Below are 24,246 nucleotides of genomic sequence, written 5' to 3' on the forward strand. Positions count from 1 at the left end.
CGCGCTGTTGATGTTCCATTTAGAGAGACCTTCCTTAATGTTGCTAAATATATAAATAATCATAACACATAAATGTTTTACATCGCAAAATTAGCCTTTTAAAAAATGGTGTACATATTATCTCGTGAAACTACAAAGCCATTTCACATAGAGGCTTATGTTTTTTTGACTAATTTCTGGAAATTGTTTTAGAAATTTCACACCCAACGTCACGAGTGAAACAACAATGTTTGTATCTGATGAATTCACAAAGTAACACGTGGAACAATGTAACACATTAGGCCAGATGTGAAAAAAAGCCTTTTTTTACATTATTTTAAGTGTTGATGTATTTATAGTTTTGTTTTCGTGAGCAGCGAAAGCCATAAACAACATGGTTTCGGGTAATTAATTCCTACATGGGGCAAGTAATTGTTTTGCATCGGTTGCCCGGGCGATGGGAGAAAAGGTGCGCTGCATGAGCGCGGGGAAGACCCCGGGAAAACTAACATGACCAGATGGAACTCCCCTCCCCATCCCGCGGCCAGCATCCAAGAGGCTGCTGCCGTGTTAGGACCCGGCCTCAGTGAGACAGCCCACCGGAGACATGGTGTCATCTGTGAACGAAGCCGCTCGCAAACAGAGGCGGAAGGCCGGCCCGACCCCTCCAACAGAGGCGCGCGCGACGGCCCGGCACAGAAAGCAGACGCTCGTGTCCAAGTTGAGCGACTCCGGTTTCGAGGAAGACCTGGGATCGTCCCCGATTTGCTCCCCGGCTCGGGCGGACTCGACGGAGCCTCCCGCGGTACAGCTGTCCAACTGGTACCTCCAGTACGGCGATGTGGGTTTCCAGATCCAGAGGGACAACGAGGCGAAGTTTCATTCCGGCAAAAGCTTGGCACGCCAGCCACAAGTAGGCTATAACGCACCTAATATAGCCACAAGTAGGCTATAACGCACCTTATATAGGTCAGGTCATACAGTATGAATAAGAAACATGTGTAAAGTATTCCACCATTAGGAATTAAGTTAAATTACTTGTTTTGCATTTTTATAATAATTTATCTATTTGTCATCACTAATGATATATAGTTTCCACCTCCCAATAGCATTTGTTGTCAATATGATTCCTGCAATTACACACAACAATCTTGCCATATTGGAGCTAAATAAATGTAGGTTGCTGATTGCATAAATAATGACATGAACATGTTATGAAGATGGATAAACACTGTTATAATGGAGTCTGTGCTCTGTGCTCGCAGCTGACTGCGGAGGCCCGCTGTAAGCTCGTCAGCTGGCTCGTCCCCGTCCACAAACACTTCCGGCTGTCCTTCGAGTGCTGCTGCCTGGCGGTGAACATCATGGACAGGTTCATGGCGTCCACGCCGGTGGCCGCGGACTGCTTCCAGCTGCTGGGAGTCACTGCGCTCCTCCTGGCGAGCAAACAGGTGCGGCTTTGTGCCCGGTGGCCGGATTGACAGTTTGGTTCATCGCGACTCACTCTCTCTCTCACTCTCTCTCTCTCACTCTCTCTCTCTCACTCTCTCTGCTCACCCAGGTGGAAGTGGGCTCGCCGCGGATCGGCCACCTCCTGGCACTGTGCTGCGACGCGTTCACCAAGGAGCAGCTCTGCAACCTGGAGTGTCTCGTCCTCCGTCGCCTGAACTTCCGGATCGCCGCGCCCACGCTGGCCTTTTTCCTGGACTACTACGCCAACTATCCGGACGCAAAGGGCCCCGGGCGGCGCTGCAACCTGGCGCGCAAGGTGTGCGAGTTGAGTCTGTCGGACTACGCGTTCAACAAATACCCGCCGTCCCTGACCGCCCGCTGCGCGCTGAGGATAGCCGGCGAGTTGCTGGAAGGTGAACAGGAGGAGCAGCGCGCACAGCCATCCGAGCGCCCCGAGATCTGTGATGTGGACCCCCTGGAAGCGAAGGGCCACTTCCGGTCCCTGTTGGGTCAGGGGGGCCGCAACCACAATCTGGCCCAGGAGTGCAAGGACAACCTGAGGTTGCTGGTGTCATTAAACCAGGGGTCACTGGAAGTGATGTCTGCCGTGTGATGTCTACATAATGCGGCCGTAAAAGGCCAAAAAAAAACGCTAGAAAAACTTTGTGGGGGGGGGGGGGGGATTCTAGCGTTTTTTATTCTAGGGTTAATATAGAGGGGAAGTCTGTTTATGCACAACCTTCTAAAGCGCATGTATACCGCATATACACCATCAATTAGTCGGTTGAACTGAATGAACGTTTTACATCATAGCGTTTTATTTATTTTAGTCATATGTCTTTTGTTTATCAAGTACATTAATATATATGTTTTAATATATTGCAGTCATGGTTTACTGTGTAGCATGGCGAGTTTACGGGATGTGTTATAACTGTTGCACCCTCTTTCATGAAGAACCTGTAAAAAAAGAATGCACTCATTGATTGATTGTTTGTATTGTAAGAAATAAATGATCAGTGAATTATTTCGTGTTGGTCTCTTGAATGATCATAAAAACGTGAAGCCATAATTCACAGCCACCAGGAGGCCTTTTTTGAATATTAAGTAAAATGTTGAATATTAAGTGCAATTTGACAAAATGGCACCAGTGGAATGTTGCGTGGCAGCTTTATGGGTACAACTTGGGGTTTCCACTAAACTGGCATGAATACGTTTGGTTGCTTAACAATAAACCACAAGATGTCTCTAAATGTGAGGTTTAAAGCCCTCTTTACGGTTAACAGCTGAAATAAACACATTTCTCATTGCATACAAGTGCCCTTTGTCGCCCGTTGTAGCTGCTGGAGGTCAGTTCACCCACGTCTTTACTCTCCATCATAGCGTCACTATTTTGGAACTGACCTGTGCCAACACAGCCCGGCCAATCGAGGTCCCTTTCTCTGATAATCCATTACGCATGGCATCTCGGCCTGCTGACACAGTGTCGACCACACAGATGCATTCAGCGTTAAGGGTCAACAAGGCACACTCTTGTTTGTTTACTAAAAGAGGCATTTGTCGCCAGTGTTTGCTGAGCTGTCTGCATGCCGTAATTGCCCTTTTCCTTTCCTTTTCTTTTTTAAGGTGTTTTACGTATTTCAACAGAAATTACGCACTGGAAAATACGACACAGGCTGGTACTCCCTTATGAGGAGTGTGCAGACAAAAGCAAACATTTTCATAAAACGGACATGGTCCTAGTGCGCCTTTGGCGCAGTGCAAGGGGAATATGTGGCCGTGGGCGAGCAGGCGGGAAGTATAGGGAGGGAGGGCACCTCAGACGCAGAGAGCACCTGCTGTAATGGCGCCGCTGTGCGCGGTACCACTTTACACTTCAGAGCATAAAAAACCGTTAGTCTCCGAGGACGTTTGTCGCTCCCTGGAGACCGTTTAAGTGCATTTGATTGGTGCCGAGGCCGCGGCATGGAGAGGCACGAACCGCGAAGGATTCTGTCTATAAATCCGCTCTGAATCAAACAGTGGTCCGTCCCCCTTCAGTCCTGCAGACAGACCTGAGCCGATGGAGATGCAAAGAGACAGCAGGGCGTTTGGCGTTGCGCGCACCAGCCAAAAGTTGAGGAGGGCTGCGGGAAACACAAAGGTACGACACACACTATACTGACCCACAATGCAGCTCTGTGCAGGGCGTTAATATGCAGACTCTCACTGCAGGACAAGCTGGTGCCAAGGAGCAGCAGCCCCGTCGGCGGGTACGTTGAGTTCCCGTGCGTCATTGAGCAAGGTATGCGCATCTCTGACACTGCGTTTCATACAAGATGCATTTGTAGTAGCACGTGACTGCACGTGCACATAAATGGTGCACACTTGAATCATGCAGACGCGCTTTACTTGCTTTCCAGCTTTTTCAACAATCGCGTGGGATGATTTGGAGGACTGTGCGTCTGCGGTGAGACGGGAGAGCGACTCCCTCGGCTCTCAGGTGAGATAATGAACCAACAAAAACAACACAAAAACTCGTAATGCCTCAAGGAAATGTCTTATTCTTAATTAGAGGTCTCATGTTTTTGTGGCGCCAGCTTTGTCATTTAAATCCACGCACCTCAAACAATTAATAACACGCCAGAGAGAGAGAGAGAGAGAAAGAGAGAAAGAGAGAGAGAGTGAGAGTGAGAGTGATACATGGCGGCAGATAAGGTTAATGTTTGACGTGATCTGCTGGAATTCTGCTCGAATGAGATCGTGGTTCCCTCGTGACGCGCTGCAGGGCTATATACCGCTAATTGGCAGGACCTTCCCAGTTTTGGTCCACGAGTCGCCTCTTTGGCACACACTCACGCGACAGCACACTTTGCTGAAATGAGCACTCGGACGTTTTCCTGCCCGCAGCCACACCACGCGGCGTGGTCGTGGTGGGACTACCAGGTTTGGGGCAGTTGTGACCTCCACGTCGGCTGAGATGTAATATGAATATGAATGTGGATGTCTTTTAATCGCCTGTTGACTCGCCCTGCAGGTGAACGACTCTGATGTAGATGACCAAGACTTTGGAGATTACGGGCTGGATTTCATGGCAGGTGAGTGACGCCAAGCAAGCCTTCTGCTGTGGAGATGCAAACATTTACATCTAAGCATTGATAATGTGTACACTAATACTGCTAATATTAACAATAATAATGATCATAGAAATCCTCAAAGATAAGGTTTTTGTCTCCTCTGTCAGATTCTCCGGCCACTCTGGAGAGCAGTCTGTCTCCAGCTGAGCTGGTTTCATTCCAGGGATGCATCCTACCCCTCCTCACCCCTCAGCGGTGCTTCTCTTCAGAAACTGGTCTGGTTTGCTCTTTAGCAGGCGACCCATCTGCCCAAGACGGAGCTCCCTGGGTGGGCATCGCTCAGTTCCAGGGCAGGGCGTTGGGAGATTCCATGGAAGTCAACAATCAGGTAAATCCTCACTGAGATGTGAACAATGTTCAGCGTTTCTTTTCTTTTTGGATCTGGACTTGGTGACTGTCGTGCACGTATGTATTTAGATGTGTCTAAATCATGCAGGCGTATAGGTATAGGCATTGTTCATAGGTTTGAGTTATCTAAGAGAGCCCAAAGACCTGTGGCTGACTGTGTTCTGTCTTTATGCTCAGACAATATTTTATTAATAATATCATGTCCTTCAAACTTAAATATTTCTAAATGTGTCCCAGTTTATTTCCAGTTATCACTGTTTATGTGAATGACATCAGCTGACAGGAAGTAAACACGGATCCAGGCTGTTGCCTCAACGCAATTATATTGAAACACTCTAAAACGGAGAGTTTCCAACTGAGGGCGACGACAGGAATATTCCAACAGACAGAATGAGAGAAAAAATTAATTATTTGAACATTAAAGCACATGTTAAGAAGCCAAAAGCATATTGGGGAATATTTCGCCTTTAACCCAGTTTGGCTTTAAAATGTGCACACTGGAGACTATGTGTCAACTAGTAAAACGTGAAATTGTGGTTACGGTTTAAATTTAGGTGGAGTTTGGGGTTTTCATGTGACCGGAGCCCCATTTGCCCCATTTGAAAGAAACGCAAAAAGAATTGGTTGTGCCAATCGGCAAAAGCTTGAGCGACGTGTCTTCGGCCGTGACTTTGCCTCTGTGCGTCCGCAGCTCCACGAGACTCTCCGGCAACAGCAGGAAGAGATCAACTCCCTCCAGGAGCAGAACCTTCCCCTCAGGCAGCTGGCCAGCCGTGCAAAGCACCTGGCCTCGGTGCTCGAGGTGAGTATGCGGCCGAGACAAGAAGCACAGCCAAATGCACGCGTGTAGTCGTCGCTCCATGAATTGTGAATCGCTCTTCGTGTCTTCAGAAACTGATGACGGACAGAGGACCACAGGCAAGGGAGCCAGTGACACCCTGGGGCGACCAAACGTCCCTGGGTCCCTGCAAGCGGCAGCGGCTCGATGAAGGGTACGAAACGGAGCCCTCCGACTCAGTGGAGGACATGCTGAGGGACATCAGCACGCGATGCAACGCTGTCCTGCACGGCGCCAATGCCGGGGATAGACCGCCGCGGGAGCCAGAGACCATACGCATGCACGGCGCATTCTCCGGCCTGCAGATGTCTGCTGCTTCCGGCAGCTCGGTGGCACACGGAGCAGGAGCCGCCGAGAGTGTCTCGTCCTTCCGGACGTCCGTCCGAGAGCACTGCACCATGAGGACTCGGGTGTTTCCTCACGGACGGGCCTTCACCTCCACGACTTCGCAAGGGGGGTACCGCTTCCGCTGGGTTCCCGACCACAGCTGAAACCAAGAATCAGTGGTGTTTTGGCCGAAACGAAAAGCTTGATCCCTCAGGGATTTGGGAGGAAGTGGGGGTGGTGGGCTCAGCGGCTGTTAATGCTTAACAAACAAATCTATAGGGAGAGCTGTAAATGATTCAGTGATGTCTTCCTCAGGTAGCTCGCGAGCTGATCAGTCAGAGATGGCGCCGGACAAAAAGGAAACGACACTGCCACTTTTCATTGTGTTTCTGTTTACAGGCCTCGAAATATAATGATCTGGCCAAACAATGGAGCGCCGTCGGGTTTATCTTCATGCCCTGACGACAGGATTTGTCTTGGCGACAATAAAAGTTATGTTTTATAAAGCTTGTGTTGGAGTACTTTTTGTCAAGAGGTGACGTTTGGGCAAAGGGAGAGACACCTTTCTTGTTTGCAGCAACGCAACAAATATGACCCTGTGACCCCGACTTTAAGATGCAGGGACATCCTCCCCTTTTGTCTCTGAATGACCATGTGGTGAACAACGGGCGCTGAGTCATGATGCATTGCAGCAAACATCTTTGTTTAGGTCTTTTTGTATTACTTGGTAGAAGAAATTAAAACAAAGAGATTAACTTATTTCGAGAGGATGTGACCTTGTGACCTTTGTGTATATGTCCCGTAATCTTCCCAATGAGGGGCTTTAGCTGTAAAGGGGTGGGTTTGTGTATCTATCTATCTATCTATCTATCTATCTATCTCTCTTTCCACCTTTCTATCTATCTATCTATCTATCTATCTATCTCTTTCAATCTATCTATCTATCTAAATCTATGTATATCTACCTATATCTATCTCTATCTAAATCTATCTATATTTACCTATATCTATCTTTCTAAATATATCTATATCTATCTTTCTATATCTATCTATCTATCTATTTTTCTTTCTATCTATCTATCATTCTATCTATCTATCTATCCGTCAATCATCCATCTATATATGCATCCATCCATAAACAAAAAAGCGTGAGGAGCGTGGCTTTTGTTCCATGATGTCATGATCAGAATCAGAACTGTTTATTGCCAGGTATGTTACACACAAGGAATTTGACTTGGTAAAAGGTGAATAACAATAATTAATTAAAAAAACAGTACAATAACATGAGACATAATTAGTATATAAAAAATGATTCTGGGACCTTGAACATTAAATGATATTTGTAAGTAAAACATAACAGAAATATATTAAATCAAAAGTGTATTCATGAAAACATATATATGCTGAATGTAAACAAATCAATAAAAACTTTACTTGACTGGATCATGTATGTGAGTAAGGAAGCCTCACTTCACTTACGTGAAACGCCTCGTTTTTCTCCCGTTTCGTTTATAATTTTTTTTGGCATCTTCTAATGCCTCTTTCATGGTGAACTCTCTTCTTCTTAAGATGTGCTATTGGAAGGATGGAACCTTTGGGGAAGGAAAGTGCTCTTGGACCCTGTGGCTGTGGATAAGGTTTATTCTCACCTGTGGTATTGGCACTGTGGAAAGCCTTGTTGATGTTCTCTGGTATAGTGGTAATACATAACTGAGCCTTGTGCCATTATTCCATGGTCGCATTTTTGCTAATTGTGAAATGTCAAATGTTCCAAAAATGTTGTATGGTGTTGCATTTTTCATTGGTAATGTTATTTTTCTGAGATGAAGATACAAGTCAGGAGTAGAAAGCCATGCCCCTATATTCTCCTATGTACTGTTAGTCAGTTCATATACACTTCATGGTTAGAATGTGATGCGTTTTTAACCATCCCATTACTGAGGTTTCTGGGCAATTGCAGGTCTTGCTGCTGTATCCCTGTTTGAATTGCGCGATGGTACAAATACATTTGATGCTATAGAAGTTGTTCAGTAATTTCGAATAGAGATGTTCCGGTAGCATTTCTTTTGTGCCCTTTACTAATTGTTATACTTGTGTATCGGCTGGGACAGAGAACCGAGCCAATACCAGTGTGTTTAAAAACTGAACAAAAGTTCGGGTTAATTCCATTTTATATTGCTGTGAAAGCATCAAGAAACTGTATTTTTTCAGGTTTCTCACCAAAACTAAATTTGACAAGATTACATTTGAACATGCATGCTAACGTTTTAATTTACCTTTATATGCAAAGTTGTATACAAAATGATATGTGAATGTGATATCCGAATAATAATAATAATAATAATAATAATACATTTATTTATATAGCATGCTATGCTCTACATAGAAGCAAGGTACAAACATAACATCAATACAAGTAAACATTTCAGAAAATACATGAGGCAAAGGAGACAATGCCATATAGGCAATGAACACAATAGAGGAATAGAAAATTACAAATACAAAATAAAGCAGAACAGACAAACTAAAGTAGGGGAAACTGCATAAAAGGACGACATCACTTATAAGCAGTTCTATAAAAATGGGTTTTAAGAAGTGATTTAAAAGAAGCTACTGATTCTGCTAGTCTTATCCTCTCAGGTAGGTCGTTCCAAAGTCGAGGGGCTCTGATGCCAAAAGCACGGTCACCCTTTGATTTAAGCCTTGACTTTGGAACGACCAGAAGGGCCTTGAAGGGCCCCACCGGAGGATCTAAGGCTGCGAGCTGGCTCATATGGGGCTAACATTTCAATGATGTAGCTTGGGGCCAGACCCAGGCGTGCTTTAAAAGTGAGCAGCAAAATCTTAAAATCAATTCTAAAACTAACAGGGAGCCAGTGGAGAGAGGCCAGGACTGGAGTCATGTGATGCCGTCTGTTAGAACCAGTCAGAAGCCGAGCTGCTGCATTCTGGACTAGTTAGAGGCGGGAAATGGATTTTTGATTAATGCCGGAAAGGAGGGAGTTGCAGTAGTCGAATGGAGAGAAAATGAGTGCATGAATGACTTTTTCCAGATCTGAGCGTGACCATATGGGTTTGATTTTTGAGATTATTCTTAATTGAAAGAAGCAGGACTGGACAATTTTTTTGATCTGTGATTCAAAATTTAATCGAATGGTGAAGTCGCTGACAGCAGCTTTTTAGGCGTTATCGGAGGCATTACCAATGGTATCAGAACAACTCCAATTTTTAAGTTGTTGGTCTCCCATGTCATATTGCATATTGTATACATTTTGTTGTATCCGGCAATGAAGCATCCATAACTGTTTTTGTATGCATTTAGGGATTTGTTACAAATATATAACACTTGAATAAACAAATGAGGTTCATGAAAAAGTTCCCTGTAACTTTATATGAACTTGAATTAATACATAAGGTTTATTTATAAGTTTGCATCAATTTCCTTTTATAAAATCTCACAGAGATTATTCAATTTATTCCACAACAACACACACACATATATATCACATATATATATATATATATATATATATATATATATATATATATATATATACATATGTGGCAAAAATGTATGTTTACTGAGTACTGAGGGAATAAATATATATATATAATACAAAATGAAAAGTTATTTAGTCATTGTGAGATATTTTTTAATACGGCAGCCAACCCTGGTAATGTTTCCAATATACAAATCTCTGCTTTTTCTGTAGTCACTGACTGCTTACAAGAATGTCATGGTATGTCACAGTTTACTGTATGGGAAAACGTATTATTGGACATGAACAGAAAAAATGAAATGCAGATTTGTACGTACACAGTAAATGTATATGCGTGGCAATGTGTTACCGTCAACAGAAAAGTCAATAATTCTAATAAAATATAAATTGCATTTTTTTATATCGCAAAGTCTCTGAATGTATCGCAATAACGTGGAGTAAAGCGTGCTTTATTGTTGTGACCTAGAACTAAGTATAAGTAGGCTTCCTAAATAAAATAAGTATGTCTCCACCACTGACACCTGACCCCCGCAGCCGTCAACCACCTACCTTCCTGCTGCCAACCGATCACGAGGTTTTTGTTTCCTAACCCCTAGCGGGACCGCGCGAGCCTTCACAGCCAGACGCGCCTCGCGGCACTTTTACTGCAAACAAATCCGTTCGGTCGCCGGGAGCTGAGCGCGTGACACATTTTGACCGGTTAAGCTACCGCCAAACTGCGGGGGGGGGGGGGGGGGGGGGTACAAACACAATGAGTTTCTAAGGTGACTAATGCCAAACCTGGAGGGAGGCTGCAAACCCCGCGGGAAAAAGAGAGAGAAAGAAACAGTCATAGTCCTGTGGAGTGATGCTGTAATGGAGGTGAAAAGGCCTCTGGGTAAATATATACATATACACAGAAGTTAAGATTTTATTTGAGCCCTTTTTTCTTATGAATATGAATATTGTACATTTAGCTACAATCACTTAAGGTATACGATATTTTTTGAAGTAATACAAACACACATACAACAAGATGCTACAAATAAATCATAATAATTAAACTACCAGATTAATGACCTGCCTATAACGAGACCCACGTGCACCTTTAATAATGGAGTCGTGTGCATTTTGGCCCTTTGTTGTGACTAAAGGGGCTCATGCGGGGAGCGCGTGTCTGCATGCTTTGCGTGTGATTGAGAGCACGCACCTGTCGCGCAGTTCCGGGCTCGAGCTCGTGGTGTGCGAGCGCATATGGACGTGGCAGGTGGCGAGAACGTGCGCAGCTCGCGCCATTCGGCCCACTTAGCGCCAGAGAGCATGAGCGGAGCCGGAGGCAGGGCGCTGAAGAGTCGCGAGATTATCCGAAAAATACTTATTCTTATTAAATGTCTTTTATTTCTCTGGTCTTGGTCTGTTTTGTATTTTTTTTATATATTGTTAAATTTGTTTTAATACATTAAATGTAACAAAGTAATATGTGGTTATTATTATTATATGTTCAGTTTAGTTGTTAAGCCCTCAAATTTGAAATGATTAATTGAAATATTTAACTTAAAAAATTAAAACACATAGCTTAAACTCTAGAGTCCTTCGATGTATATATTTTGTATCATTTCAGTGTATTGTTAATGCAATTTTATTTATTACATGTTATTTATCACTCAAATTAAATTTTTAAAAAAGAGACATTTTATCTGCTATATACCGGGCAATATTGTGTTTACACCATGTATAATTTGAAAAAGCAAACCATGTACTGCTGCTATGATTTTATGATCTATTGCAATTTATTATAATTATTTGCGCGTGTTGTCTATCATTATTACTGTCTTTTATTTCTTTTATTTAAGGAAATAAATAACTATTTTTAGTATGATATTCATTTGTATTTCCTTTTAAATGTTTTAACACGATCCCTTGCTTTAAATGGCTTGTGTTTGAAAGATTCCCTCACACTTTTAAACAAATCATCATTATTCCTTCAGACTATAGCTAATAAGCCGAGTATGGCAGTTCAATAATAAACTGTGTGCACACGGCACCTATACGTCTTGTCCTTGTCACCCACTGATAACGCGTTGCCGCCTCCGCCTTTAAAACATTACCGCGTTGCTCTCTTTTTATTTTCTGTATCCATTTGTTTCCAATAGAAACCAGGATGCGGAGGGAATCCCAGTGAACAGGACACTACTTCAAAAAAAAGAAAACAACTTTAACCTGTTAGCACCAATAGCAGAGCAGATGACGGGGCTTCCCGCTCCGCGGTCCGCCGGGGGAGAGTATTTAGACAGCAGTCCGTCCGGGAGAGAGCAGACGACAGGTGCACCGGGCACGACCGCGTCCTCAAGGGTGAGGGGGGGTTTACTCAAGTTATGGAAAGTTGAAATGAAAGGTGGACCATCAAACGACTGGGTGAGTCATTTTTATATATTTTATTTTATATATTTCTTTACAATATAGCTTTATAGATTGGTGTTTTTCATGTATGGACTGTTTCTGTTGCTACCAAGGCAACCACTTCAATGTCTAAACACATGGCTTTGTCTCTTTGGTACAACGGAAACAAACAGAGCTTATTATAGGGTCATTCAAAACAACAGCCATGAATGCTGTAGGCCACTCATTATGAGATTAGTAAATATCATTTCAAATTAGAGGGCTGAGTTTAGTCGATTAGACAGTTTTATTTATGCTAATGAGCAGCACTTTGACTGAGGTGGTTTTTATTTTAATTGTTTTATATAACCAGGAAAGTCTTGACATCTTCCGCCGGAAACTAAAAACTCATCTTTTCCGACAATTCCTTGAATAAATTAGCACTTCAGTGGCCCTGAATGCCACTTACTTATGGTATTTCTGTAGTTTGGCTTTCTTGAAGAAACGTTACTTTCTTGATTCTTGTTGTTCTGAGTTTGTACTCATGTTGAATGCACTTATTGTAAGTCACTTTGGATAAAAGCGTCAGCTAAATGAAATGCAATGTAATATGAGGAGAATGCTGAGAGATGTTGCAGGAAAGAGATATAAGGGGAAATCTGCATCAAAGGGTTAATTGTTGCGGCCTCCTCCTCCTCCTCCTCCGGTGGTGGTGAAGGTGGTACTGTTGCTGGCTGTGCCATCTGATTGACAGCCTTCGGCTGCACTCCTCACTGCTGCTACCGAGTGACATCAGGCACCCTGCCACCTATTCACCTGAGAAAAAAACGAGTCAACACAGTTGGATAAAGTTTGGAGGGGGGGAAAGGGGTTAAAAGGGACAGTTCACCACAAACAAACAAAATAGCATTGTTCTCCCCTCCCCAGGAGCGCCAGTGTCATCGACATTGTTTTTGGTTTGAGTTAACCTGGCCATGATTTCTGGAGACGTTGCTGTGACAACGGACACCAAAGCAATCTAGCGTGAAACACTGTACGAAAGGTGAGGAGGAAGAATGATCTGGTTTTCATTCCGGTGGTGAACTGTCCCTTTTAAATTTGACACTCAGCTCAACACAGTCAAATCCATTCGTTTGCACAGGCCTGCAGCGGTGGCTGGTTGGGAGGCAGTGTAATGTTAGCTGATGTTTCTTTAGCCAGCTCACTCTGCTCTGCTACCCAAACAGTTACATTTGACTCTGCGTTTATTACCCCCCCTTCCTCCCCCCGCCCCAATGGTGCATCAGGAGATACAAGCATCCAGCCGATGCTCTGTCATCGTGGGTGGCTGGTAGGCAGTGTCTTGTTAGCTGGTGGATTCTGCGCGCCAGCTTACCTGCTGCTGCCCTCCAACTATCCATCTAGATCCACAATCCAGGAGACCTCTGCAGCCAACGTGTACTTCTACGTATTTTCTTGGGAAAAAATTAAGGCAGGTTGTATACACTTGGTTTTGCCGAGTGAATCCGATGCGGAAGTGTCTTAAAGTGTGCATTCTCTCTACTGACCAGCAGGGGTCGACTCCTCTGGAAGTCAGATTGTATGGAAGTCTGAGAAAATGACTACTTCTTTCTTGATTTATTCCCTCAGTAACCATTGTAAACATGAGTTTATGGTCTCAATCTCTAGTTTCAAGTCTTCTTCAATACAGCATGATGTTCATGTAGTAAATGATGGTCCATTTAGAGACAAATACACCATAAAGCAGGGTATGCTTTAGGGTGGGCTTACTGTGATTGACAGGTCGCTACTGCTACCAAAGAAGTACGTCTCTACGTCACTCCTCTGTATTCCAATTATGGTGACTTCCATTTATCTGTTGTAAAAAACAACAACATGGCGGAGGCCGTAATCCAAATGGCAACAGCAACATTTAGGCTTTGTAAACAAAACCAACCAATGACGATGACTTTGCCACTTATTCAAAGATTCAAACTAAAAAGGTGATGTGCACTGTAATAACGAATTAAAAACTGTTGTTGCATCAACAGTTAATTAAGTAGCTCGAAAAAAATGTTGAGCTTTTAAAACCATACACAAACAGATCCCGAGCTCATGAGCTAAATCACAGTGATAATGACTTATTCTTATTGTCAGATGGACGTTTCACAATATGCTGAAATAAGCTTAAATCAGTCAAAAAGGGCTGAAAAGCTTATGCTCCACCGTGAGAATTTGATTTTAATGTAAACATTAGAGAGAGAGATGGTACATGGACAGACTATAGGCCAAACTGAACATTTGTTAAAAACATTTTTTCTTCTTCTTTTAAATCCAACACTTCAATGGCTAAACAATCCTTCAGCTGCAGCAGTGGTCATGATAAGGATTGTCCCTCTGGATTGTCATCACACACACACACACACACACGCACACAGACGCACACACATCTTTTCGGACCCTCATAGCTCCACCCGTTTCTTCAGAATGATTTCTCGCACCAACGCTGTGGCCTCACGGCGAACGCTCTCGGCGGGCTCGTCCGTTCGCCAGAAGCGGACCACTCTCCCCTCCGGATTCACCAGGAACTTCCAGAAGTTCCACTTGGGGGTCTTCTGCACCGAATCTAAAAAAATGCAGCACATAGACAACTCATTACCAGGTGCATGTAACAATGAAAATGTTTTACAAATGTTATTGTGTTACTCTCTAATTGGAGCGTGATGGAGATCAAATATACATCCATATACTTTGAGATAGAGGGCTACCACAATACAAACGGTATGGAAAGCGACGTCTACGTATCGTCATGACGCCTGTATAACCGGTTACATTCTTGGATATCAGCACGGCTCACGACAGATGATAGAAACCCAGAAACAGTATGTTTCTGAAGACGTCGGGTGCTAAATTGAAAAGTCGCACCAAAAGTAGGCAGCGCTTACAGGTATGAACGTTCAAAACAAAAGTGCGTTCAGTTTGTTTCATGTTTTACATTTCAATAACCTCAGGAGCTCACACTTGTTCATGGAACCAATGTTAAAAAACTAATTAATTAAGGTAACTTGTATTTCTGGAAAGCACGGCGCTAGTTAAAAAAACAATGTAAAAATATCAAATGTACTGAATCTTCACAGATGCAAAGGCGTTAGTGTTGATATCAGATTTGACAGATCATTAAAACAACACTGAGTTGCTGTTGCAGATCTGAGGGGGAAACGTGGCACAGCGGAAGGTTCCAGAAGTTTCCATGCAAGTTTAACTCAAGTAGTGCATCGGTCGCAGTGATGGCGGTCTGTCTGCGGTGCGGTACCAACCTGTGAGGAACTTGAAGGCGGGGTCCGCCTCCGAGCCCATTATTTTGATCCTGCCGAAGAACGGGAAGGTGACGCCGTGGGTGGACTTGGCGAACGCCTCAATGTCCCGGCTGGTCCCGGTCTCGGTATCCCCGAACTGGCCGCACGGGAAGGCCAGCACGTTGAAGTGAGAGGTGCCCAGCTCCCGGTGGAGCTCCTGCAGTGACGCGTAGTTCTCCTCCGTCCGCTCGCTGTGGCTCGCCACGTTGACAACCAGAGACGCCTGTGGAAGAGAGGGGGAAACAGACACGGGGGTGCCATAATGTGGAAGGAAATACAGTGAAGCACGAGGTTAACTCAAGCTGAGTGACTTTAAGAGAACAACAACTACAAAAAGTCTGCACGTATCCCCCCCCCCCAAAAAAAAACTGATGATGTGGACTCACTTTCCCCCGGTACTTCGCCAGAGACACCGTCCTCCCCTTCGCGTCTTTCACCTCGAACGAGTAGAAGTCCGTCGGTTTTCTCGGCCTCAGCTGAGTCTGCAGGAGGAACAGACAGCCGACGCCGACCGTCATGCTCAGCAGGACCGTCAACGTCTTCGCTTTCGGGCTGGAGGACTTGCTTGGGTAGCCCCCTAAGGCCTCCATCTTGGAGGATGGGGGCGAACCGGGGACCGAGACAGTGTGGACACCCGAGTTTTTCTAAAGTTAGCGAGAACGCTACGGCCACACCGGAAGCTGGGCGCGAGACTGTCCTCCAAAATAAGAGGAGAGTCAAAAGTCTTGCGCTCTCAAAAAGCATTAGCCTTGTACTTCCTGCTCCGTGTGGCCTGCTAGGTTTCTTCGAGTGTAAACGCTTTAAAAGTGGCACACCAACTAACTGGGTCATGTTTGTGAGTGGAGTAAGTCAGTTACATAAGAAATATTATGTCCATGATGACGTTAAACCACTTTCTATCTGGAATCTAATTTCTAAAATTCCTTTCAGCACAAAACGTGTGCTGCTCTCTGTTGTTGGCAGGCAGCAACCTCGAATGTGGAAGTGTCTTAAAACTTGCATTATCTCTACTGACCAGCAGGGGGCGACTCGTCCGGTTGCAATAGGAAGTCTGATTGTATAGAAGTCTATGAGAAAATGACTTTTCTCTTGATTTATTCCCTCAGTACTCAGTAAACATACATTTTTGCCACATATGTATGTATATATATATATATATATATATATATATATATATATATACACACACACACAGTGTAGTGGTCATAAACCAATAGGCTTTGTGTCGTCACATTATTTCAAAGAGTAAAATACAATTAGAAGTTTCAGTTGATTGCAATCCGCAACCTCGCCGCTAGATACTGCACCTTTTAAAATCAGGCCTTTGGACCTTAAAGAGGGATTAGCATTATTATATTTAAGAAAAGAAAACAAGGCTTGTGCTTTGAAAGTCTTAACCAGCAGTTTTGCTCTTTATCTCCCTTACTTGGCACTAGTAAAGTTTTGCGTTTTGAAACTTTTAGAGGGATTACGTTGGCGTCGGTCTTCACTATTCTGAGATCACTGAGACTACCTGTAATTTCTGTTTAAATGATTAATTCCTTCTTCTTCCTCCTTCTTCCTCCTTCTTCCTCCTCCACCTCCTCCTCTTAGGGACCAAACGGGGCCCAGCGCGTCTCGTACACGCGGTTCAGGAGGCGGATCATCCGGAAGAGTGGCAGCGAGGATCCAGCTGCAAGTACGCCACTGGCCACTTGGCGGCAGCGTGAGCCAAGCTTTGAGCTTGACGCGGTGCGCCAGAGGCTGCAGCTGGATTCTCCACCGAGACACGGTGAACCAGCACGGAGAGGCCCGCGCCAAGGTATTACTAGAAGCCCGCCTGTCTGTGATCTCACTCACTACATACCCACAACACCATCACTATCAAAAGTGAAAGCAGGAGGGAATTAACCCAGACCCTTTTGGGATCGCTTTACATTTCTTTGTTCTTTTGTTTTTAGTAGCTACATGGAAACAAATACTAATCAAGTAATTGAACATTTTGTTGTTGCTTAGTTGTTGTTGTTGTTGTTGTTGTTGTTGTTGTTGTTGTTGTTGTTGCCACAATTAGAGTACATAAGAGTACAAAGACACAGATTGTGCACTCAGCATCACATTTGTACTTTGCCCCAGAAGTATATTTGGTCATCTGAAATTCAAAATCATTACCATGAAGAAATTAGAGTTGCACCTGCATGTACGAGTTCTGAAAATGTCATATTAACTTTATCTATTTTGTTCAGAGACGGCAAACGTATCACGCTCCTTCACTGCCGGGAGACGGTCCGCCACGGAAAAAAAACCACAACAGGTTTGGTTAAGAAACTTCTACCTAAAGTTATGGAATTCCACCTCTCTGTCCACAAGGTCCCATCTGTAGGCTATCTTTTATTTATTACATGATCCTATCGATGACAACGTCAGTGACAACACAGAAATCACAACAGCCCATCTGGTTTTATGTGGGGGTTTGGAAGCTAACAGCGCCAACAGTGCAAACTAGTGCAACAGTGCTGACAGAGCTAACAGTGTTTACCTGCTTCGCATCCGCGACGACGGCTAACAGCTGTAACCGCCGTCTGAGAGCAGTGCAGAGCAAGATTATAATGAACAGGAAGAGTGACATCATAACTCGTTAAGGCACTGATTCCCTAACATCACCCAGTTAGGGGTAACAACTGAAATGATTTTGTTCTTCTTTTTTTGCAGGGATGGGTGTGGAGAGCTGCAGTTCCAGAACATGGAGGTCGACGACCGGACGGTACAGCATATTTTCTTTTCTTTTTTTCTTCAAAAAAGAAAGCGCGAATGACACATAGAGCGATACCGCACACCGTCACACACACACAGGAAGCAACAAGGACCGGGGTCAAATGTTTTCAAGCAGCAGAGGCTGCTCGAGTAGCGTGGGCGGCCTACGTTCATGGTGTATTATTGCATCAGGTCGAGTCCATCTTGTAATGGAGGGGGATCCGTGTTATATGAAGGTGTTTTTAACAGCAACCCCAAAAGATGCAAAGCTGTTGGATGTGTAACATGGTGCATGTGTTTTTTCTCCCCCATTGCAGGTTCTGATGAGAGAAGACGTGCTGTGCAGCCGTTTGCTCTCTTGGACAAAACTAGCATGAGTCAGCGGGGAGAGTCAGTGATGAATTTGGCGGCACCGTCACTCCTCAACGACTACTGTACGAGAAGATAGAAATCCTGAAACAATATATATATTTAAACAATAAGGCTGGTCTTATTCTGTACATTTACAAGTCCCCCCCATGAAAAGAGAAGCGTGTTAGGCCGCCTCACCCAGCCTGCCTGTGACACTCAACGTTAATCTGTAAAAACTGGTCAAAAACATACAGTTTGATTCGTATAAAATGCTCCAGCTGGACACCCTATTTTTTTAGCAAATGTTATATAAATTGGAGGAAATAGTGTATTTGTTGGGGGACTATTTTCAGCCATGGATTAATAATGCTCTATAGTTGGTTTTCAACAAAACTAAGTCAGACCACAATTTGTCAGCACTTGACTCAGGATAGCCCCCCCTCCCCCGTAGCCCATCTCTCTCTTTTCCATCTTTTCCATATTCCCCACCATTTTCAGACACTAATCTGCTCGACTGCAGTTGCAACGGCGTGATTGCATTGGCACTGGGCTCTTCCGTCCACCTTTGGAATTCAGAAACCCGCGCCCTGGTGGGGTCTTTGGACACGAGTCCGCAACCGGGACGGGCACGCCATCGGATGCCCACCGTCTCCTGCCTGAGCTGGAGCAGGGACGGCAGCGCTCTCTGCGTCGGGACCCGGGGAGGGGAGATACAGGTGACTGCTCTCTGGAGCTAATGAGTACAAAGAGGGTAAAAACTGATTCATGCAAACTGATTTACCATCAGCAGGATGACTGGTTTGTGGCGTCTCTCTCTCTCTCTCTCTCTCTCTCTCTCTCTCTCTCTCTCTCTCTCTCTTTCTCTTTATGACTTTGGTAGCTGTGGGATGTTGAACACAAGCGGAACATGAGCTGTCTGCCGTCACACCTGTCTGTGGTCAGAGGGCTTTCCTGGAAACAGCAGTTACTCAGCAGGTATGTGTTGTCGGGGCGCAAAATGAAAGTTACATAGAACTCCAGCATAATTTTTACCTCTATAAACTTCATGAGAGCAGGAATGACCTCCACATCCAAATGGAAATGTAGCTTTTATTAAAAAAATTTAAATTGTCATCGCACTCAGTATCAATATGAAGCTTGAAAGTATTCATGCAGGGGAAAATGACAGTTCCCACAATCCCACAGCGGCTCTGCTCTCGGACGCATCCATCACATTGACCCTCGGGCTCCTACGCCCCTGGTGGGTGCTGCCGTACAGGAGGACGGGGTCTGCGGCCTCCAGTGGTCGCCGGGAGGTGACTGGCTGGCCAGCGGCTCCACAGAGGGCCTGCTCCGTATTTGGGGCGGTGGCATCGCCGGGGTCATGCGGTCACGTCAGCCAATCGCCACGATGAGACAGCCCAGCGCTGTTAAAGTGAGTGTGTGAGTGAGTGTGTGTGTGTGTGAGAGAGAAAGAGAAAGTGTTTATTGGGGGAAAGGGGAGAACAAATATAAAAGAGGTGATATGTGGCCCGTGGCTGTGTGGTGCCCAATGATTTCTGTCAGGAAGCAATTTATGGAGAGTCTCTCTCTCTCTCTGTGTGTGTGTGTGTGTTTGGACTATTTTTTGTGTTTAGGCAATGGGTTGGTGTCCATGGCAGAGAAAGATAATCGCCACTGGAGGCGGATGGAACGATGGAGAGCTGAGAGTCTGGGACACAGATTTGGGGACTTGCGTGACTTCTGCCAAAACCAATTCTCAGGTGATTGAAGAAACTGTTCACCCCCAAAATAAAATAAAAATCCTCCTTACCTGTAATGCTTTTTATCAATCCAGATGGTTCTGGTGTGAGTTGTCTAGACTGACTCGTGAGAGGAATAATATGTCATACATTTTGTAATTTTTGAACTGTCCCTTTTGAGACACAAAGTGTATCGGAGTTTTTTTTTTAATTATTTATTACTGTGCATTAATATTAGACCGACCGTTCTTCATGACTCCACTTGCAGATCTGTTCTCTGCGCTGGGCCGAGAAGAAGAAATGTCTGGTCACAGGTCACGGTCTTCCTCATCACCAGGTCAACTGCTGGTCTTGGGAGTTCCCCTCCCTCAGTCCCGTCTGCCAGCTGTCAGGTCAGAGGGCCTGAAGCCTGATGCGTGCACAGCGACATCCCTCAACACATTCACGACAGCCTCACGTAGGAATAAATGTATTAATATTGAGTACTATTCACCTTCAGCGGTGTAATATCTCTCACTGAGATATTCGTTCGAGCCATTTTTACTCAATCGTGTCCCTAGCTTCTTACGAGTGCGAAACTGTGACTTGAACACATCAAAAGTCACCACGTTTGCTATGACATGTCACAGTTTCCTGAGGCATTGTGAATTTGTCGGTGGGGGGTAGACTTACATGTGAAAAAACATCCTCTAAAAATCCTATGAAGATCATTTACAATATCTGTATGACCTTCTTTACTTTCAGAAATTGCGGTATTCATATGAAAGGAATTTCTTTTTTCAAGTTTTTCAGAAAGTAGTTATTGAAAGGTCAAAGTTCGCATCTTTATGTTTCAGGTCATTCTCATCGAGTCCTGCACTTGGCCGTAAACCCCGACGGCACTCAGATTTTCTCTGCTGGGGCGGACCAGCGGTTTCACATCTGGGACACGTAATTACGCAACATCACTGAACATGGAAGGTGAATGTGGGTTACCTGTGAGAAGCTAACACTTCTTGGTCATGTCATTGTGTTCCTGTCCCCTGCTCTGAGCTCACCACCATGAGAAGCTAACAAACCAGTCAAACTTATTGTCATGCCAAGATGGTTAATTTCAGGGCTAAATGTCACATTCAAAAGTTGCTCAGATTTACACAGTACATTCCTTTTATTTCGTTTTTTAGCTACGGATAAGTTTAAGTTGTTGGTTTTTGGTGACTGAAATATGCATAACAGCCCCTTAATGTGAGGAAAGTACATGAAATACTCAGACTGGCAGAGTGGCTTGGACTGTCTGCAGAATAGTAATAATGATAATAATTCTAACAATGATTTTATTTCTATACCAAGAAGCAGAAAGTGCTTTCCTGTGCACGGAGACAGCATAAAAACACAATCACGCCTTTAAAATCAACAGCATTAGGCAGCTCCATATAAAACAATCTGAAAACGATGTAAACAAATATGTCTGGTCAGACAAGAAGGCGTAATCCACCACAAATGTGTTTTTAAGGTTTTCAGAGCCAGAAGAAGCTCGGATAACAACACACAGAGGGAGAGCGACTTCCTTCTCTGCTCGGTGAGACATTACCCAACTATATCTTTACAGAGCAACTCATTGTTTGCCGCAATATGGATACTCTGAATCCTGTATATTGCACTGTAACAGGTTCGAGTCTCGGGCAGGCACCAAAGAGGCAACACACACACAATTGTGAGGGCAGTAACCGTTTTTATTTATTTGTCACGCTTCTGGTAGCGACCGATCCGGGCCTCCGCTACCCGCTCTTCCTCCTCTCCAGCTACTCCTGTTCTTATATGGAACACAGAATATAATTGATCCCAGGTGAGGCTCATTTACACATCATGACACTGTTCCCTGAACCACACCCCCGCTCCACCCACTCTGCAGCTGAGCCTAGCCACACCCCGCTGCCACATGCACCTTTAACCTAATTTGAGCAGCCTTTATGGACAGAATATAGTCACAAATTCACCTCTTGATGGCCTTGTATATGATGATGTATTTGCAAAGAAAAGCCAGATTTTTTTTGTGGTCTGGTCTCAGGGGAAGTTTGAATGCAATTTCTCATTCTCGTCGAAGCATTTTGCTCTTTGAAATCAAATAATGTGCACATGGGACAAATTACCATTTATATATTTACTTGTGTAACTTGTAAAAATTGTGTTAATGTTAGATTCCATGTATTCTATCCTTTCTTTCTTGCCCCGGACCTCCTGTGATATGTAACACAATAAACATTGTTATATGTGCCTTGTGGGGGCTTGATTCTCTCTGTTTATCAGATGTATGTGTTTATGGGTATTTGCTTGTCATATCTCACTTCCCACAGTGAGTGTGCATGTCAATAGATGCAAAGTTATGTACTCTTGGCAGATACATATGTGTGACCAGACACAACTTCAGAGATGTCGAGCAAAAGTAACTGTGGTAAAGACTTCCTTTCAATAAAACAAAAAGACAGAACTCCATCAACTCCTTTTGGTTAAAATGTGCAGATACAGATGTGTTGAAGACGTGTGAGGTCTGTCACCACAAACATCTAGATCTCAAAGACAACACTGACGTTCAGCAAAGACACACACGCACTGATGACTAGACACAGAAACAATGATGTAAATAAACAGACAACTATAGAATAGAAAGCCGAAAATTGTCCCTCCGAGAGAACTTTACGGTCGGGCTAAAACACTGACTTCATGCTCCAAAGTCTTTAGTCCCAGGTCTTTTTTTGTTCAGTGATTCATATGGTGACAAGATCTAATTCAGGCAACAATTTGTTATGTCGTTATCTATTATTTTGTTTTCCAGAGCTGAATGCACTAAACAAATCAACCAAAGCATAATCTACCAACACCCCCCAAGAGTGAATACAAAATGACAATTCAAGTGACAAAATGAGAAAAAAATGACGTTACAAAAGAACGTGTCTTAAACTTCAGAATCACGGCATGTGATCGATCAACAGGACAGAGAGAATAATTCATTATTAGGGACAGATTATCAGAAACACTGGTTCAAACACCCGTGCACATCTTTTTCTTATTAAAATACACATGCCACTTTTATTTTATAATTTGTACTTGTTCTAAAGTACTGTTATCTGTTTGATGTTGACCATATTTGTATATTATTGCATTATGTTTATTGTTTTTATTATATATTTTTATTAGTGTTTTATTCTATGTCTATGTTTATTGTTATGCACCTTTCACCGAGTCAGATTCCTTGCATGTGCAACGTACTTGGCCAATAAATTATTCAGATTCTGACTCCTGACGTACCTGGGATGAGATGTGCATGAATCATAACCCTGATAACTGCGGTCATGTGAGCCGGTATCCGCGGATACTCGGTCAAGTGAGCCGCCGCTTGAAATGTAATGCACCTCTATTCATGGTGTTACGGTACAGAGACTTGTACGGCCCAAAAGCACGGAAATAGACCCTTATTTAAATTAAAATTTTTAAATATGTTACATTAGAACATTTTATTTTCTAACATTTATAGTATTCTGATTCAAAATGATATAATTCTGAAAATTGAGCTAGGTCTAAAACACATGATGATGATGCGGGCAATGCACTTGTTTTACTTAAAGAAAGCATTTGTGACCACACATCTCTCATGTGCCTCAGTCTTTGAAGTGTAACTCTTTCAGATCTATGGTGCATTCTCTAAATGTTATAACATTGTGTTTTGGGTGTTGAACATAAATGCGCTTTCAGCACATGGTTTCTGTCTTTGGTGGTTTATGTAAACAACAGTTTTATGAATAAAAAAATACTATAACATGATTGCCATGATTTTCTTTGCTCATTTCAAGAAAACTAAAGCAAAACGTCAACATTTTGGGAAATGTGCTTTCTGTCAGTGTTAGTTCAGGAGATTGATACCACTCATGTCTAAAATAGATGTGAAGCTACAGCTAGTTAGCACAAAGACCAGAAACTGGAGGAAACAGCCACCTTCTAGTCCCGAAGTAAATCAGCCATTTAACGGGGTGACATGTGCTGGACTACTTTTTCGGTTCTGAGTCGTGCCAGGCGATTAGCTGAGAGTGGAGAAAGGTACTTTGCCTTGACCAAGACTTAGTCTGTTACGATTGTAAAACAGCCTGTATTACACTTCAGGGTTGCATTAAACATACACAACATAACATATTAATTAGTGAGCTTCAGAGTTTGTGTTAC

General features: G+C 43.8%; 4 protein-coding genes across 10 annotated transcripts; 3 read left to right on the forward strand and 1 right to left on the reverse strand.

Moving 5' to 3' along the window:
* Positions 1-527: 527 nt before the first annotated feature.
* LOC117736808 (cyclin-O protein B) lies at positions 528-2,454 on the forward strand. The gene is made up of 3 exons (XM_034542379.1): positions 528-892; positions 1,245-1,430; positions 1,541-2,454. The coding sequence occupies exons 1-3, from the start codon at positions 587-589 to the stop codon at positions 2,042-2,044; spliced, it is 996 nt and encodes a 331-aa protein (XP_034398270.1). The 5' UTR covers positions 528-586; the 3' UTR covers positions 2,045-2,454.
* Positions 2,455-3,481: 1,027 nt separating this feature from the next.
* On the forward strand, positions 3,482-6,221 carry LOC117736934 (multicilin). Its single transcript, XM_034542598.1, has 7 exons — positions 3,482-3,571; positions 3,643-3,712; positions 3,831-3,910; positions 4,445-4,505; positions 4,652-4,872; positions 5,584-5,694; positions 5,784-6,221. Exons 1-7 carry the CDS (start codon positions 3,491-3,493, stop codon positions 6,219-6,221), a joined length of 1,062 nt encoding a protein of 353 aa, XP_034398489.1. The 5' UTR covers positions 3,482-3,490.
* Positions 6,222-11,864: 5,643 nt separating this feature from the next.
* Positions 11,865-21,795, forward strand: LOC117736612 (cell division cycle protein 20 homolog B-like). 7 transcript variants are annotated; one of them, XR_004609981.1, is made up of 13 exons: positions 15,829-16,094; positions 16,844-17,051; positions 17,473-17,540; positions 17,939-17,990; positions 18,298-18,414; positions 18,830-19,047; positions 19,212-19,306; positions 19,517-19,745; positions 19,948-20,073; positions 20,321-20,444; positions 20,889-21,012; positions 21,545-21,610; positions 21,701-21,728. XR_004609981.1 is itself a non-coding variant. In XM_034542057.1 (12 exons), exons 1-11 carry the CDS (start codon positions 15,849-15,851, stop codon positions 20,984-20,986), a joined length of 1,581 nt encoding a protein of 526 aa, XP_034397948.1. In that variant the 5' UTR covers positions 15,829-15,848; the 3' UTR covers positions 20,987-21,012; positions 21,545-21,795. The 7 variants fall into 7 exon arrangements, 3 of the variants coding, with proteins under 3 accessions (XP_034397950.1, XP_034397948.1, XP_034397947.1); XR_004609980.1 differs by having other exon boundaries at positions 20,889-21,610; positions 21,701-21,718; XM_034542057.1 differs by having other exon boundaries at positions 21,545-21,795.
* Positions 14,110-15,914, reverse strand: gpx8 (glutathione peroxidase 8 (putative)). The gene is made up of 3 exons (XM_034542060.1): positions 15,637-15,914; positions 15,212-15,473; positions 14,110-14,520 (listed from the first exon to the last, which is right to left on the reverse strand). The coding sequence occupies exons 1-3, from the start codon at positions 15,838-15,840 to the stop codon at positions 14,357-14,359; spliced, it is 630 nt and encodes a 209-aa protein (XP_034397951.1). The 5' UTR covers positions 15,841-15,914; the 3' UTR covers positions 14,110-14,356.
* Positions 21,796-24,246: the final 2,451 nt, after the last annotated feature.

This window comes from Cyclopterus lumpus, chromosome 9, assembly GCF_009769545.1.
Source record: "Cyclopterus lumpus isolate fCycLum1 chromosome 9, fCycLum1.pri, whole genome shotgun sequence".
In the NCBI taxonomy this organism is placed as follows: domain Eukaryota; kingdom Metazoa; phylum Chordata; class Actinopteri; order Perciformes; family Cyclopteridae; genus Cyclopterus; species Cyclopterus lumpus.

Coding starts and splice junctions, on each gene's coding strand:
- LOC117736808 (XM_034542379.1), top strand. CDS start 587: ATGGTGTCATCTGTGAACGAAGCCGCTCGCAAACAGAGGCGGAAGGCC. Junction 893..1,244: donor GCTTGGCACGCCAGCCACAA/GTAGGCTATAAC, acceptor CTGTGCTCGCAG/CTGACTGCGGAGGCCCGCTG. Junction 1,431..1,540: donor TCCTCCTGGCGAGCAAACAG/GTGCGGCTTTGT, acceptor CTGCTCACCCAG/GTGGAAGTGGGCTCGCCGCG.
- gpx8 (XM_034542060.1), bottom strand. CDS start 15,840: ATGGAGGCCTTAGGGGGCTACCCAAGCAAGTCCTCCAGCCCGAAAGCG. Junction 15,474..15,636: donor TGGCGAAGTACCGGGGGAAA/GTGAGTCCACAT, acceptor TCTCTTCCACAG/GCGTCTCTGGTTGTCAACGT. Junction 14,521..15,211: donor CGCCTTCAAGTTCCTCACAG/GTTGGTACCGCA, acceptor GCATTTTTTTAG/ATTCGGTGCAGAAGACCCCC.
- LOC117736612 (XM_034542056.1), top strand. CDS start 15,849: ATGGGGGCGAACCGGGGACCGAGACAGTGTGGACACCCGAGTTTTTCT. Junction 19,048..19,211: donor CCCGGGGAGGGGAGATACAG/GTGACTGCTCTC, acceptor TGACTTTGGTAG/CTGTGGGATGTTGAACACAA. Junction 19,746..19,947: donor GACAGCCCAGCGCTGTTAAA/GTGAGTGTGTGA, acceptor TTTTGTGTTTAG/GCAATGGGTTGGTGTCCATG.
- LOC117736934 (XM_034542598.1), top strand. CDS start 3,491: ATGGAGATGCAAAGAGACAGCAGGGCGTTTGGCGTTGCGCGCACCAGC. Junction 4,873..5,583: donor CCATGGAAGTCAACAATCAG/GTAAATCCTCAC, acceptor GTGCGTCCGCAG/CTCCACGAGACTCTCCGGCA. Junction 5,695..5,783: donor ACCTGGCCTCGGTGCTCGAG/GTGAGTATGCGG, acceptor TCGTGTCTTCAG/AAACTGATGACGGACAGAGG.